The 16,129-nt window shown below is 51.7% G+C and overlaps 1 protein-coding gene across 1 annotated transcript in view; it reads right to left on the minus strand.

Annotated features, from left to right (window-relative positions):
- Positions 1-16,129, minus strand: part of LOC117422559 (spectrin beta chain, non-erythrocytic 5-like) — a 51,783-nt gene that overhangs the window by 14,016 nt on the left and 21,638 nt on the right. Inside the window, exons 25-46 of the mRNA XM_058992020.1 lie at positions 14,992-15,218; positions 14,282-14,468; positions 13,290-13,490; positions 12,874-12,990; positions 12,311-12,477; positions 11,828-11,960; positions 9,949-10,094; positions 9,331-9,445; positions 8,446-8,556; positions 7,988-8,167; positions 7,318-7,521; positions 6,554-6,703; positions 5,039-5,143; positions 4,484-4,675; positions 4,173-4,328; positions 3,891-4,082; positions 3,340-3,435; positions 2,661-2,779; positions 2,239-2,353; positions 1,558-1,671; positions 1,118-1,239; positions 117-279 (exon numbers count right to left, since the gene is read on the minus strand). Of these exons, the coding sequence (XP_058848003.1) occupies positions 117-279; positions 1,118-1,239; positions 1,558-1,671; positions 2,239-2,353; positions 2,661-2,779; positions 3,340-3,435; positions 3,891-4,082; positions 4,173-4,328; positions 4,484-4,675; positions 5,039-5,143; positions 6,554-6,703; positions 7,318-7,521; positions 7,988-8,167; positions 8,446-8,556; positions 9,331-9,445; positions 9,949-10,094; positions 11,828-11,960; positions 12,311-12,477; positions 12,874-12,990; positions 13,290-13,490; positions 14,282-14,468; positions 14,992-15,218 (3,312 nt within the window). The remainder of the gene's footprint in view (positions 1-116; positions 280-1,117; positions 1,240-1,557; positions 1,672-2,238; positions 2,354-2,660; positions 2,780-3,339; positions 3,436-3,890; positions 4,083-4,172; positions 4,329-4,483; positions 4,676-5,038; positions 5,144-6,553; positions 6,704-7,317; positions 7,522-7,987; positions 8,168-8,445; positions 8,557-9,330; positions 9,446-9,948; positions 10,095-11,827; positions 11,961-12,310; positions 12,478-12,873; positions 12,991-13,289; positions 13,491-14,281; positions 14,469-14,991; positions 15,219-16,129) is intronic.

A 16,129-nucleotide genomic window follows, 5' to 3' on the forward strand; every position in this document is an offset into this window, starting at 1 on the left:
CAAACACCTCGAGAGGTGTGTATATAAGACAAGGAGACACTTGAAGCGATGGACAGACAGACAGGCAGACAGACAGGCAGACAGACAGGCAGACAGACAGGCAGACAGACACTTGCCTTCCTCTCTCGGTGCTCTGCTCTCAGGCTCTCAGCCTCGCTCTTGCTCTTGGGCATCCCGCTCTCTGACATCAAGGTCGTGACCTTCTGGACCCAGTGGAGGAGCTCACGCTGGTCAGCATTGAAGCACTGAAGCTGCAGAGCGGCCTGGAGCTTCTCCTTACTGGAGCAGAGAGACAACACAGTGACCACAATAAACACAGAGACCATCATAAACACAGAGACCATCATAAACACATAATAGCTGCAGAAAGTATTCTTCCTTGTACAGACAGCTGGTGCATCACTGCCCCAGTACAGCCCCTGGCTCCTGTGCTTCTTGTAGAGACAGCTGGTGCATCACTGCCCCAGTACAGCCCCTGGCTCCTGTGCTTCTTGTAGAGACAGCTGGTGCATCACTGCCCCAGTACAGCCCCTGGCTCCTGTGCTTCTTGTACACACAGCTGGTGCATCACTGCCCCAGTACAGCCCCTGGCTCCTGTGCTTCTTGTACAGACAGCTGGTGCATCACTGCCCCAGTACAGCCCCTGGCTCCTGTGCTTCTTGTACAGACAGCTGGTGCATCACTGCCCCAGTACAGCCCCTGGCTCCTGTGCTTCTTGTACAGACAGCTGGTGCATCACTGCCCCAGTACAGCCCCTGGCTCCTGTGCTTCTTGTACACACAGCTGGTGCATCACTGCCCCAGTACAGCCCCTGGCTCCTGTGCTTCTTGTACAGACAGCTGGTGCATCACTGCCCCAGTACAGCCCCTGGCTCCTGTGCTTCTTGTACAGACAGCTGGTGCATCACTGCCCCAGTACAGCCCCTGACTCCTGTGCTTCTTGTACAGACAGCTGGTGCATCACTGCCCCAGTACAGCCCCTGGCTCCTGTGCTTCTTGTACAGACAGCTGGTGCATCACTGCCCCAGTACAGCCCCTGGCTCCTGTGCTTCTTGTACAGACAGCTGGTGCATCACTGCCCCAGTACAGCCCCTGGCTCCTGTGCTGAGGTCCCTTACCGATGCTTGGCCTCCCTCTCGAGCTGCAGCCAGGCCTCCTTCACCCCTTGCTGCTTCTGGCTCAGCCTCTCTCTCAGGGCTGGCTCTGTCCTCTCCAGGCTCCGAGCCTCCTTCTCCAGGGCCTGTCAGCAACACAGAGCGAGTCAGCACCTCACACAACACGGAACAGCTAACAAACTAACTCCAGGGGTGTCCTGGAAAAACTTGATTTCCTTAATATCACCATCAAAAGATAAAATCAATTCCAGGGTCGTTTCACCTCAGCAGTGTCTTCGAGGTGAAAGCATCATGTTTCCAAATGGAAATGCATGCTTGCTATAACGCGTCTGTTTTAAAACTAAGATTCATGAAATTATTTTACTAGCTGCTACCACTTTAATATCATTGTGGTAAACGCATGCTAAAGCGTAGTAAAGTGCAGTAAGGCACAGTGCTGGTACCACAGTCTTCTCCTGGATGACTCTGATCTCTCGCAGCGTCTCCTCGTGCCGGCGAATCAGAATCTCCACGGTCTCCACGTCCTGTCCCCAGTCCAGCCCCTGCATCAGCAAACTCTGCAGAACAAAAGGCAAGGAAACCCGTTACACTGGATCTGTGCACACGCACCTCGACAGCACACACAGACAGCAGAGACACAGGCAGATTCCCATCCAGAATGTGAAATGATAACAGTGTTAAAACACTGACGCCAAATCAATATCTACAGAACAAGCATGGAAGCTCCTTCAATGCTGTGACAAGTCAGTGACATTCATCCTGCAGTAAATACAATACAAAACAAGAGCCATCATGAGAGTGTGCATGAGCGATCTCCACTGCATGCACAGACTCTAAACACAGCAGCTTGTGCTAAACAGTATGTTAGGACCAAGCTTCATCTTCAATCGCATTGCTTCTCTAGATATAACTTGCAATACTTTGTGCTCAAGTTTCATCGCAATCAGACAGGTGGCTCTCTAGATACATGCAAAGCTGTAAGGTGTGATGTACCCACGTACGTCAGCCAGGCTCCACTGTAGGGATATGCATGTGATTATTAATTGGCAATGATTCGATGACATGTATGTGTGTGTGGTGGGTGCTGAGTGTGTGTGGGGTGCAGTGATTGAGCTGTACCCCACCTTCTCCCCGATCCTCTCCCGAATCTCCTCCAGCTCTCTGATCAGTGAGTGCACCTCTAGCGCCCCCTCCAGCCTCTTCCGGTAACGACTCAGGTTGCCATGGAAACTGTTCCATCTTGGGGAGGGTGGGGGAGAGACAGAGACCAGCCTTTAGTACATTTATCTTTTCATTTCTTTTCATATATAGAATACGTATAGAGGGTACTTCATGCATTTCCATGGAGCGCGGAGATTATTCTGTGGAGGGTCAGCGCATAACCAACAGCTGAGTTATTGCTCATTATTTTTGCTTTAGCAATGCATTGCAAAACCATAATTTATCCTATAAAGCCAGATATCGTAAAAAGTTTATTTTGAGACACAGGTACCAGAATATACCCCACCTCCCCCGTTAAGTGACAGAGCCCTGTTGCCGTGGTTACCTCTCATTGAGCTGCAGTCTGCGCTGCCGGACAGTGGTCACTTCCTCTTTGTTCTGCCTCTCCAGCCGACTGGCCTGAGCATTAATAGCCTTGATGTGGGCGTCGTCCACGGTCACTTCCTGTAGGGACACACACACCACTCTGAAAGCTTGTTTGACCAGCTGGACCTCGACTCGTTAATTTGGTCAAAGCATAGCAAAGTGTAATAATGCATAGTGAAAGCATAGTGAAAGCATAGTAAAGCACAGGCAATCATTGTAAAACATAGAGAGGTATAGTTAAGCAAATTCAAAGCCATTGTAAACTATGTTAATGCATGGATAACCATGGGAAAAGCATGGGCAAAATGGCAGAAAATAATTCAACCTTTGGTCTCAGAAGACGTCACAGTGCTGACCCTTCATAACCACCTTCTCTCTGCTCATTTAACAGAGAAGACAAGCTCCCAGTGACCTGCATGCAAGTCTGTGAGCACAACAGACCCAACTCCTTACCGAATACGGATGTCAAGATATTGGCAAATGTTTTTAAAAAAGCACAGGCATTCTGAATACTGTCCCATGTATTTAAATATGGAATTCACAATACAATACAAAGCATCCGTCCGATTTCACCAACCTGTGCCCCCTCCCCACCATCACTCAGCACCTTGTACCTCCCTACTTAGACCCCCACTCACCCCTGTGCCGGAGCCCCTGAACTCGATGAGTTTCTTCAGCAGCTGCAGCCCGTGCTCATAATCCTCACCGACATCACCCACATTGATCATCACCTCCTAGATACAGGGACAGGGAGGGGAGAGGTAGGGGTACAGGGGAGAGGGGAGAGGGAGGGGCACAGGGGAGAGGGAGGGGGAGAGGGAAGAGAGAGGGGTACAGGGAGGAGGGGAGAGGAAGGGGTACAGAGGAGAGGGAGGGGTAGAGGGGAGAGGGAGGAGTAGAGGGGAGAGGGGAGAGGGAAAGAGAAATGAGAAAATGGGAGAGGGAGATGCACTTTACATTTTTTGTACATTAATGTTTGTTTTTTTTAAACTGTACACCTTGATACAGAGCGATCTCATTCTAAAAGGTCAACGAAAAAATATAGGAAGTCCAGGATGAGTGTCGAATCATGTGACTAGACAAGAGCAAGGCTTGCAGAGAGAGGTTAGATCACTTCCCCTGATCTATCTAAATTCCGGTTTGTATGAGGGGCACTGGGTTCATCTCTCTCCCTGAGCTGTGCACTCACCTTGTGTCTGATCCAGGCCTCCACCTGCTCCACTCTCTGCAGGAACTCCAGGAAGTCTCTGCTGTCCTCCAGCAGCTTCCCACGCGCCACCACCGCCCTGCACAGCGCCTCCCAGTGGTCCTGCAGAGCCCTGGCACCCCCCCGCACCTCCGAGGACCTGGGGTGGTGCAGCGAGACCAGCGCCTCACCCGCCTAGAGAGAGAGAGAGAGTGATAACATCAGAAACACACCTAGAGAGAGAGACAGCGATACACACAGTGATACACAGAGACACACTCTTACCTGCTGCACTGCGGCGATGATCTCTGTGTGCGCCAGGATCTCAGCCTCGAAGGCCTGGTGCTTCTGCAGCAGCTTCATCTTCACCCTGAGCTCACTCAGATCCTTCCTGGAGTCCTCCTGCAGCTTCTCCATCCGCTCAGCAATCCAGCCCTCAGCCTGCAAGACCAGCGCCACCGTGAGGCTGTGCCTCCAAACAGGCCATGCAGCGGTGTGTATTTGACTGAGTCCCCCCCCCCCCAACCCCTAACCCCCCCCAACCCTTCCCCCCCACCAACCCCTAACCCCCCCTCCCCCTCTCAGGACCCCTGTACCTCCGCCAGGTCCCTGTTGAAGAGTGCGTGCAGCTGGGCTGTGCGGAGCTCCTCGCGTCTCAGCGATGAAAGCTCCTTCACTCGCCCTCTCCTCTCCAGGACGGATTTCAGTTTGTGCTGCACGTGAGCCGCTCTGTCCTTCTTCAAGCCTTCCTTCTTCAGCTCCTCCGCCTGCTCTTGCAGGGAGGTGACCTGGGAAAGGACACAGTGGGACTGGGAATCAACCAGCAGACCTCAAACGAACTGGTCGCTCACGCCTGGGTGCTGCTCATACAAGCGCCAGCTCTTGTTCATTTGGATTGACAAAAAAATATAAAACTCCTGTTTTGGAGTCCTTTTACCATGAGGACTGAGTGAACCTTGAATTCATTCAATCATGATAGAGGTACAGCACTACTCAAATGAAACGTGGTAATAAAACAGCCTTTTGTGTTACAAAGCCTTCTCGCTGCCCTGTTTGTCCGGTTCCATTATTTAGTATTTGATTCCAGCCCGGGTGGTAGTAATGGAGGATTGATTTGGAGGAGAGTGGTTTTATTCTATTATTTTTCCCACCTTCTCCTCCTGGGAGCGCAGCAGCTTCTCGAAGGCTTCGTGTCTCTTGATGAGTCTCTCTGTCTCGTCCACCGAATCCCCTAGAGCACTGCTCTTCAGATGGATCTGAATACAGAGAGAGGGGGAGAGAGGTGTTTAGCAAAATCCTTCCCATTTCACTAAGCCACTCCCAATTTACTAAGCCCCCCCTTTTTACACAGACTCCCAGTTCAACCAAGCCACGCCCCTTGTCCCACTGCTTCTGTTTTTAAAATAGGTCCTTCCACTTTACTAAACTACACCCATCTCATCTAAACCACTCCCAGTTCACTCACTCACTCACACCCATCCCATCCAAACCACTCCCAGTTCACTCACTCACTCACACCCATCCCATCCAAACCACTCCCAGTTCACTCACTCACACCCATCCCATCTAAACCACTCCCAGTTCACTCACTCACTCACTCACACCCATCCCATCTAAACCACTCCCAGTTCACTCACTCACACCCATCCCATCTAAACCACTCCCAGTTCACTCACTCACACCCATCCCATCTAAACCACTCCCAGTTCACTCACTCACACCAATCCCATCTAAACCACTCCCAGTTCACTCACTCACACCCATCCCATCTAAACCACTCCCAGTTCACTCACTCACTCCCACCCATCCCATCCAAACCACTGCCAGTTCACTCACTCACACCCATCCCATCTAAACCACTCCCAGTTCACTCACTCACTCACACCCATCCCATCTAAACCACTCCCAGTTCACTCACTCACTCACACCCATCCCATCTAAACCACTCCCAGTTCACTCACACCAATCCCATCTAAACCACTCCCAGTTCACTCACTCACTCACACCCATCCCATCTAAACCACTCCCAGTTCACTCACTCACACCCATCCCATCTAAACCACTCCCAGTTCACTCACTCACACCCATCCCATCTAAACCACTCCCAGTTCACTCACTCACTCCCACCCATCCCATCCAAACCACTGCCAGTTCACTCACTCACACCCATCCCATCTAAACCACTCCCAGTTCACTCACTCACTCACACCCATCCCATCTAAACCACTCCCAGTTCACTCACTCACTCACACCCATCCCATCTAAACCACTCCCAGTTCACTCACACCAATCCCATCTAAACCACTCCCAGTTCACTCACTCACTCACACCCATCCCATCTAAACCACTCCCAGTTCACTCACTCACACCCATCCCATCTAAACCACTCCCAGTTCACTCACTCACACCCATCCCATCTAAACCACTCCCAGTTCACTCACTCACTCACACCCATCCCATCTAAACCACTCCCAGTTCACTCACACCCATTTTATCAACACCCCACCTCTCCGCTCAGTCTCCCCTTCATTCTCCTGCACTTTCAGTTTTGCCCTCCTCCCCCCACCCCTCCTCCTCCTCCTCCTCCTCATCTCCCAGTCCATCCTCCTCTCCCAGCCCCTCCTCCTCATCTCCCAGTCCATCCTCCTCTCCCAGCCCCTCCCCACCTCCTGTGAGTTGAGGATCTTCTCCATGTGTGTGATGTCTCTGTAGTAGATCTGCTCCAGGTGCATCCTCTCCAGCCAGCCCCTCTTCAGCTCCCACTGCTGGTACAGACTCTCCCGCGCCTCATTCAGCGCCTGCAGCTTGTCCTGGATCTACAACACAGTTAAACACCAGGTATTGTCATTGGGTGTTGACATTCAAAGTGAAACAGGTGAAGAAACAACTGCTTGGGTTTGGAGTGGATTGTTACTCTCCGCAGAGTCTGAGAAAAGCAGCACTCCACACAAACTCAAGCAGCTGTTTGTTCAGTTGTTTCCGTGGAATTGGTGAATGACCCTGATCTGTGGAGAGCTTGATAGGAATAATGGGTTTGTGCTGCTCTAGTACATATCCTCTGATGCTTCTCCCACATCATTAAAAACTCAATTGTCTGATCTGTGTGCTGTGACCTGTGATCTGTGTGCTGTGACCTGTGACCTGTGACCTGTGTGCTGTGTGCTGTGATCTGTGTGCTGTGATCTATGTGCTGTGACCTGTGATCTGTGACCTGTGATCTGTGTGCTGTGACCTGTGATCTGTGATCTGTGTGCTGTGATCTGTGTGCTGTGACCTGTGACCTGTGACCTGTGTGCTGTGATCTGTGTGCTGTGACCTGTGATCTGTGTGCTGTGATCTGTGTGCTGTGACCTGTGATCTGTGTGCTGTGACCTGTGACCTGGGACCTGGGACCTGGGATCTGTGTGCTGCCCGCCCCCTCAAGCTCTACCTCTCTGGCGGCTGGGCTCTCCTCCTGCAGCAGCTCCCGTCCCAGGCTGAGCCCCAGGCTGTATGTCTCCTCGTGGGCGTCCATCTCCGCACGGAGCTGCTGGTGCAGGGTGAGCTGCAGGGCGCAGGCCGACACGTCACGCACCGACTCCTCCACGCGCACCCCCCTCAGCACCTCCGCGCACCACAGCACATAGTCCTGCACCTGAGAGGAGAGAGGCACAAGAAAACACAGGGTAACCATGCTGCTATACTCCCTCCCAGTCCCTGGCTCGAACCGCTAGACCACACTGCCTCATATCCTCCCAGTCCCTCAGCTCTAACCATGCTACCTCCTCCATCCCTCCCAGTCCCTCAGCTCTAACCATGCTACACCCTCCCAGTGCCTCAGCTCCACCCACTCTACCTCCTCTCAGTCCCTCAGCTCCACCCACTCTACCTCCTCCCAGTCCCTCAGCTCTGACCACTCTACCTCCTCCCAGTCCCTCAGCTCTAACCACTCTACCTCCTCCCAGTCTCTCAGTTCTAACCGCTCTACCTCCTCCCAGTCCCTCAGTTCTAACCACTCTACCTCCTCCCAGTCTCTCAGCTCTAACCACTCTACCTCCTCCCAGTCTCTCAGCTCTACTCGTGCTGTCTCCTCCCAGCCCCAGCCCTGTTCCCCGGCTCACAGTGTTGATGAACTGGTGTCGATGGCATGTCTGCTCCAGGTCCTCTCTCCTCTGCTCCACTTTCACTCGCAGCCTCTCCCAGCTCTCCACCACCTCCTGCTGCCTCTCCTGCAGGGCTCCGGCCAGCTCAGGGGGGCAGCCAACCAGCAGCTTGTCCGCTCTGTCCAGCAGCTCCTGCAGCTGAGCGAGAGAGGGGCGGACAGCACGGGAAATCAGCACGGAAACGGAAACCAAACGGAATGACGACTCAGATACAGCAAATACATTAGAACACGCTATGGCTGTAAATGAATCTGGGCTTCTGATGAACTTGATAAACCGACGAAGCATCGCTCTGGTGGGTTTACAGGGTCGCCAGAACGCCTTGAGAAAATGACATGCTTATTATATACAGTTGGGTGTGCTTTATTCCTTATATTATTATTATTAGTAACATTATTAATATGAATCCTCTGTACCTGCTGCTCGTTTCCAGCCAGTTCGTGCTCCAGTGCCTCGTGCTTGCGGAGCTGTGTTAGCGCCCCCCGCAGGTCCTTTGCAATATTGTCAGGGATGCTTTTGTATTTCTCCTAAAGGGGAGTAGGAAAACAAACTTTAAATACGAACTGCATATAAAACACGAGCCGAATACAAACCTGCACCCCTGCACAGAGATACACGAGCCGAATACAAACCTGCACCCCTGCACAGAGATACACGAGCCAAATACAAACCTGCACCCCTGCACAGAGATACACGAGCCAAATACAAACCTGCACCCCTGCACAGAGATACACGAGCCGAATACAAACCTGCACCCCTGCACAGAGATACACGAGCCAAATACAAACCTGTACCCCTGCACAGAGATACACAAGCCGAATACAAACCTGCACCCCTGCACAGAGATACACGAGCCGAATACAAACCTGCACCCCTGCACAGAGATACACGAGCCAAATACAAACCTGCACCCCTGCACAGAGATACACGAGCCAAATACAAACCTGTACCCCTGCACAGAGATACACAAGCCGAATACAAACCTGCACCCCTGCACAGAGATACACGAGCCAAATACAAACCTGCACCCCTGCACAGAGATACACGAGCCGAATACAAACCTGTACCCCTGCACAGACATATACGACCCAAATACAAACCTGTACTCCTGCACAGAGATACACGAGCCAAATACAAACCTGCACAGAGATACACAACCCAAATACAAACCTGCACCCCTGCACAGAGATACACGACCCAAATACAAACCTGTACCCCTGCACAGACAGACACACTGCACAGGCAAGCACTGGGATGCTCACGGACGTTATCAGCATTCCCAGTACAGCCAGTCCACTCACCTCGATGTTAGCGAGGGCGTCAGTCAGGTCTTGGTGGATCTTGTGGATTTCCTCCGCTTCCTGCAGCCTCTGCCCTCGAACCCGAGCCAGCTCCCTCAGCTCCTCCCAGGACTGCCTGCAAGAGGAGGAAGAGGAACAAGCAGCCTGAGCAGAGAAAACCAGGGCTGGAAATAAGACTCCCATTGCATAGCAGTTTGATCCATTCCTGGTTAATGAGACACTCCTGAGCTCGGAACCTATACACATATATAATAAAACCTGGAATGGTTGAAACTGCTATGCAATAGTCTTCTTTCCATCCCTGCAGTCTAGGGCTAAAGGTAAGTTATGGTGTAAGTAACTTCATTAACTGTAATTGTATATTATCTCATGACCTGCAGTGTGCTATGGATGAGCAGGTTCCTGTATGCAGTGCTGTTGAAATGCACCTCTGCAGACATACTGTTTAGTTTATATTACTGCTAGGATTACAGGTCCGATCAGACTGCCGTGGTCCAGATTAGCTGGATTCTGTTCTGTAATTGAACTGGTCTCTGCATCTCTCTTGCATTGTAACCACGCAGCGTGTCGGCGAGGGGGGGGGGGGGGGGGGCGTCAGGCTGTGTTTCGGGACGGTACCTGAGCTGGTCCTGAGTCTGTCGGATGTCCCGGGACTGGGGGTGCCCGTGAAGGATGATGGAATCGGCAAGCTCCTGGCATCCTCGTACCCGCTCCGCACCCACCTCCAGGAGGCGCTGCAGCCCCTCATACGTCCCTCTCAAGAGCTGGGGGGGGCATAAAAATCAGGTGAAAAGCTGATATTAACACATTCATTCTGCTGTGGGGTGAAGTTTAGACTGCGCTGCCATTCGGAGTGCAGATCTACACAGTGAGATTACAAGTGGAGTTGCTGCTAACAGGTTCCAATGGGGACGTTGCTTATAATTCTGCTGGTACAGTATGAACAGTGTCTCCCCTTCAGAATGCTGTAGCTGGGAGCCATAGTTACTGGAATGGTATAATTCTGCTGGTACAGTATGAACAGTGTCTCCCCTTCAGAACGCTGTAGCTGGGAGCCATAGTTACTGGAATGGTATAATTCTGCTGGTACAGTATGAACAGTGCCTCCCCTTCAGAACGCTGTAGCTGGGAGCCATAGTTACTGGAATGGTATAATTCTGCTGGTACAGTGTCTTTTTTAAAATAATTATTATTATTTATAATTGTTAAAATAGTGAGTTTTCAATTCATCAGGTCCTTTTCTTCTTTGTGTAGTATTTTCAGTGACTGATGAGTGTCCTGTTGGATCCTGACTGGTTGTTGTTTTAGAATTCTCTATAGACAAAACACTGACACCAGTAAAAACACTACTGCCCTCAGACATGACAGGGTTATAAAAACAGATATTGACTGGCCCCTTGGGTTAGAGAAGGCATCTCCAGTGAGCAAAAATACAACTCACAGTCTGGCTGTTTTTTCAACCCTCGGGGCAACAGTTTTCCACTATAAGCCCAGCTCCAGTCAGTATTGGTATTATAAGCCCAGCTCCAGTCAGTATTGGTATTATAAGCCCAGCTCCAGTCAGTATTGGTATTATAAGCCCAGCTCCAGTCAGTATTGGTATTATAAGCCCAGCTCCAGTCAGTATTGGTATTATAAGCCCAGCTCCAGTCAGTATTGGTATTATAAGCCCAGCTCCAGTCAGTATTGGTATTATAAGCCCAGCTCCAGTCAGTATTGGTATTATAAGCCCAGCTCCAGTCAGTATTGGTATTATAAGCCCAGCTCCAGTCAGTATTGGTATTATAAGCCCAGCTCCAGTCAGTATTGGTATTATAAGCCCAGCTCCAGTCAGTATTGGTATTATAAGCCCAGCTCCAGTCAGTATTGGTATTATAAGCCCAGCTCCAGTCAGTATTGGTATTATAAGCCCAGCTCCAGTCAGTATTGGTATTATAAGCCCAGCTCCAGTCAGTATTGGTATTATAAGCCCAGCTCCAGTCAGTATTGGTATTATAAGCCCAGCTCCAGTCAGTATTGGTATTATAAGCCCAGCTCCAGTCAGTATTGGTATTATAAGCCCAGCTCCAGTCAGTATTGGTATTATAAGCCCAGCTCCAGTCAGTATTGGTATTATAAGCCCAGCTCCAGTCAGTATTGGTATTATAAGTCCAGCTCCAGTCAGTATTGGTATTATAAGTCCAGCTCCAGTCAGTATTGGTATTATAAGCCCAGCTCCAGTCAGTATTGGTATTATAAGCCCAGCTCCAGTCAGTATTGGTATTATAAGCCCAGCTCCAGTCAGTATTGGTATTATAAGCCCAGCTCCAGTCAGTATTGGTATTATAAGCCCAGCTCCAGTCAGTATTGGTATTATAAGCCCAGCTCCAGTCAGTATTGGTATTATAAGCCCAGCTCCAGTCAGTATTGGTATTATAAGCCCAGCTCCAGTCAGTATTGGTATTATAAGCCCAGCTCCAGTCAGTATTGGTATTATAAGCCCAGCTCCAGCGCTCACCTGCACGTGTTCATAGTCGTTCCCGTAATCCTGAGAGCAGGCGTGTTGCCGTTGCTCAGCGATCCACTCCTTCAGCTCAGTGGACTCCCGCTGGTACTCGTGATGAAGCAGAGCCTCCTCCAGCCGCTGGGACCTGGGGACAGGCAGACAGGGACAGACACAGTGAACAAAGGAACAAGGGCTCGGCTCAGAGCTTTACACACGTCAATTCTGCGAATACAGCCCCTCCTCCTCCTCTCCCTGTCCCTCCTCCTCCTCTCCCTGTCCCTCCTCCTCCTCCTCTCCCTGTCCCTCCCTCCTCCTCTCCCTCCTCCTCCCTCCTCCTCTCCCTGTTCCTCCCTCCCTCCTCCTCCTCCCTCCTCCTCTCCCTGTCCCTCCCTCCCTCCTCCTCCTCTTCCTCCTCTCCCTCCCTCCTCCTCCTCCTCCTCCTCTCCCTGTCTCTCCCTCCTCCTCCTCTCCCTGTCTCTCCCTCCTCCCTCCTACCTGATGCTGGCGAGGTGCTGTATTTTGCTCAGCTGGCTCTGGATGTGATCCTGAGGCCGGTCCACCTCGTCGAACCCAAGTCCCCCAGCTCCTCTCCCTGCCCTCTCCACACTGCGCCGCAGCTCTGCAGCCTGTCCACCCAACGCCTCGATCTGAGCGAGCACAGCCTGCAACACAGAGCCGTGGCTGCAGTGTGACACGGTCCCTTTGGGTCTCGATACTGTACTTGACAGTACCTTGAAGAACAGTACTTCCTCTTGTGTGTATCACACTAAACCAGCATGTACAATGACAGCGCTGCACATGTATAGGCATTGGCTATGGGTTTGTATTTTATTAAGCCTATACAAAATTATTAATACCAATACCAAAACAATACATCCTAAAAACGGCCAGTGTAAACGCACCATATGGGCAAGTAATCTATCACAGTGCAACCTATTCAGCAAGAACAGAATGTGGGGGTGACAGCTGTCAAGCGTTGAGGTTAGAAAGGTGTGAACAGCTGTGCTGTGTGTGTGAGGTCAGCACCAGCGGCACGGAGACGCACACTGGCCTCTCACCTTGTGCTTCTTCACATGGCTCAGAGTGCCCAGCTCGCTCTTCCCATAATCATCACTGCTGACCAGAGGGAGGGTCTCAGACAGTCGGGAATCCAGCTCAGCAGCGTCCTGCTGGAACTGGAGAGGAGGGAGGGAGAGATGGAGAGGGAGGGGGAGGAGGGGGAGAAGGGGGAAGTTAAACAGGGGCCAGAAAGGAAGAGGTACTAGAGTAACCCTCCCTCACCCCCACTGGTGATAAAATCTACATAATACAGCAGAACCTTCGCAGAAGCACAGACAAACAGTTTGATAGGATAATCTTTTAAATATATATATCAGCTGTTTTCCCCCCAGCTGCATGTATTCTTCATGCACCAGTTGCTCGGTACCAGCATCCCACTCTGACCCCACGTATGGTTGCCTTGGGGATCCTGTACCTGCTGCAGTGTGACCGAGTGCAGCAGCCCTGCAGCCCTGTGCTCGCAGGCGCTCTCCAGCTCCTCCCAGTCCTCTCCCAGCTGTCTGCTCCGCTCCGCGATGTCCTCTTCACTGAAGAGCAGAGAGCCGGCCATCACCCTCCCCTTCTCCAGGACTCGCTGGGGGTGCTGCTTGTGAGCATTCACCTCCACCTGGAGCTCCTGAGAGAGAGAGAGAGAGGGGGAGAGAGAGGGGGGGAGAGGGAGAGGGAGAGAGAGAGAGAGGGGGAGAGAGATGGAGAGAGAGGGAGAGAGAGGGAGAGAGAGAGGGGGAGAGAGAGCAAGAGAGAGGGGAGAGAGAGAGAGGGGGAGAGAGAGAGAGGGGGAGAGAGAGGGAGAGGGAGAGAGAGCGGGAGAGAGAGCGAGAGCGAGAGAGAGGGAGAGGGGGAGAGAGAGGGGGAGAGAGAGGGAGAGAGAGAGGGGGAGAGAGAGCAAGAGAGAGGGGGGAGAGAGAGAGGGGGAGAGAGAGAGGGGGAGAGGGAGAGGGAGAGAGAGAGAGAGGGGGAGAGAGATGGAGAGAGAGGGAGAGAGAGCAAGAGAGAGGGGGGAGAGAGAGAGGGGGAGAGAGGGAGAGAGAGCGAGAGAGAGCGACACACAATGGGGTGAGAAATATATACATCATCCATTCCAGGTGTTTACTTTGATGGATTAGTCACAGTGCATAGGTAACAGGCTCAGGTGTGTCTTATTAAACCAGGAATGGATCAAACTGCTATGTATCGGGAGCCTTATTTCCATCCCGGTAAATACTGTGTGTCTGTACCCTGTGTTTCTGGTCTAGTCTGTGCAGTGTGTCTGTACCCTGTGTTTCTGGTCTAGTCTGTGCAGTGTGTCTGTACCCTGTGTTTCTGGTCTAGTCTGTGCAGTGTGTCTGTACCCTGTGTTTCTGGTCTAGTCTGTGCAGTGTGTCTGTACCCTGTGTTTCTGGTCTAGTCTGTGCAGTGTGTCTGTACCCTGTGTTTCTGCAGCAGGCTCTGTGCGGTGTCCAGTGACCTCCCGTAGTTTGTGGAGGTTGCTCCGGGCCGGCGCTCCGAGACCCAGCCTCGCTCCAGGTCCAGGTCGTGGTAGAACTCATACAGCACCACCGATGCCTCCAGCTGGGTCCTCCGCTGAGACAGGGGGCGCTGCAGGGACTCGAACCTGCAGGGAAATACACAGCAGCCGTGTCACACACACACTGCCAGGGAACCTGCAGGGAAAACTTCATGAATCTGAGGCTGTTCAGGTACTCTCTCTGCAGGCTCTCCTGTGTAGGTAATGTCTCTCTGCAGGCTCTCCTGTGTAGGTATTGTCTCACTGCAGGCTCTCCTGTGTAGGTATTGTCTCTCTGCAGGCTCTCCTGTGTAGGTATTGTCTTTCTGCAAGCCCTAGTTTGTTGAGGTATTTCTGCGTCTCTAGACCTCCCATATTCAAGTATTGTGTCTCTCTCTCAAGACTCAACTGTCTATCTAGGAATGGAAATAAGACTCTATCCAATTGAATAGCAGTTTCACCCATTCCAAGTTTTACTAGGAGCTTGATTAGCCACAGTGTAGCGGTAACAAGCTCAGGTGTGTCTTATTGATTCTAACAGTAATAGATCAAACTGCTGTGCAACGGGAGTCTTATTTCCATCCCTGCTATCTCTCTCAGACCTCTATCTGTATTTCCTCGCAGGGCTCACCTGTCCAGGTATTTCTGCGTCTCTCTCAGGATCCTCTGGGAGTCGAAGTGGTTGGTTGCCATGTTCTTTGCGCGGCTCACGATGGCGTTCATCTTCTCCGCCAGCTCGTGCGTCTCGCTCTCCAGCTGCCGGTGTTCCTTCAGCAGCTGCCGGCTGGAGCGCAGGTCGTGACCTTTCCCAGCATCCTGCAGCATCCTCTCGATCGCCTCCATGTTCACCTTGGCATCCTGGGAAATGAGACAACGAGGCGGGGAGGTCAGGGGTACAAAAAACAGCTTCATTACGAGAATTGTGACAACGAGGCGGGGAGGTCAGGGGTACAAAAACAGCTTCATTACGGGAATTGTGACAACGAGGCGGGAGGTCAGGGGTACAAAAACAGCTTCATTACGAAAATTGTGACAACGAGGCGGGGAGGTCAGGGGTACAAAAACAGCTTCATTACGAGAATTGTGACAACGAGGCGGGAGGTCAGGGGTACAAAAACAGCTTCATTACGAGAATTGTGACACCGAGGCGGGAGGTCAGGGGTACAAAAACAGCTTCATTACAAGAATTGTGACAACGAGGCGGGGAGGTCAGGGGTATAAAAACTGCTTCATTACGAGAATTGTGACACGAGGCGGGGAGGTCAGGGGTACAAAAACTGCTTCATTACGAAAATTGTGACAACGAGGTGGGAGGTCAGGGGTACAAAAACAGCTTCATTACAAGAATTGTGACAACGAGGCGGGGAGGTCAGGGGTACAAAAACAGCTTCATTACGGGAATTGTGACAACAAGGCGGGAGGGTCAGGGGTACAAAAACAGCTTCATTACGGGAATTGTGACAACGAGGCGGGGAGGTCAGGGGTACAAAAACAGCTTCATTACGAGAATTGTGACAACGAGGCGGGAGGTCAGGGGTACAAAAACAGCTTCATTACGGGAATTGTGATGACAACGAGGCGGGGAGGTCAGGGGTACAAAAATTGCTTCATTACGAGAATTGTGACAACGAGGCGGGGAGGTCAGGGGTACAAAAATTGCTTCATTACGAGAATTGTGACAACGAGGCGGGGAGGTCAGGGGTACAAAAACAGCTTCATTACGGGAATTGTGACAGCGAGGCGGGGAGGTCAGAAGTGCAGGAACTGTT

This window comes from Acipenser ruthenus, chromosome 18, assembly GCF_902713425.1.
Source record: "Acipenser ruthenus chromosome 18, fAciRut3.2 maternal haplotype, whole genome shotgun sequence".
Lineage (NCBI taxonomy): Eukaryota > Metazoa > Chordata > Actinopteri > Acipenseriformes > Acipenseridae > Acipenser > Acipenser ruthenus.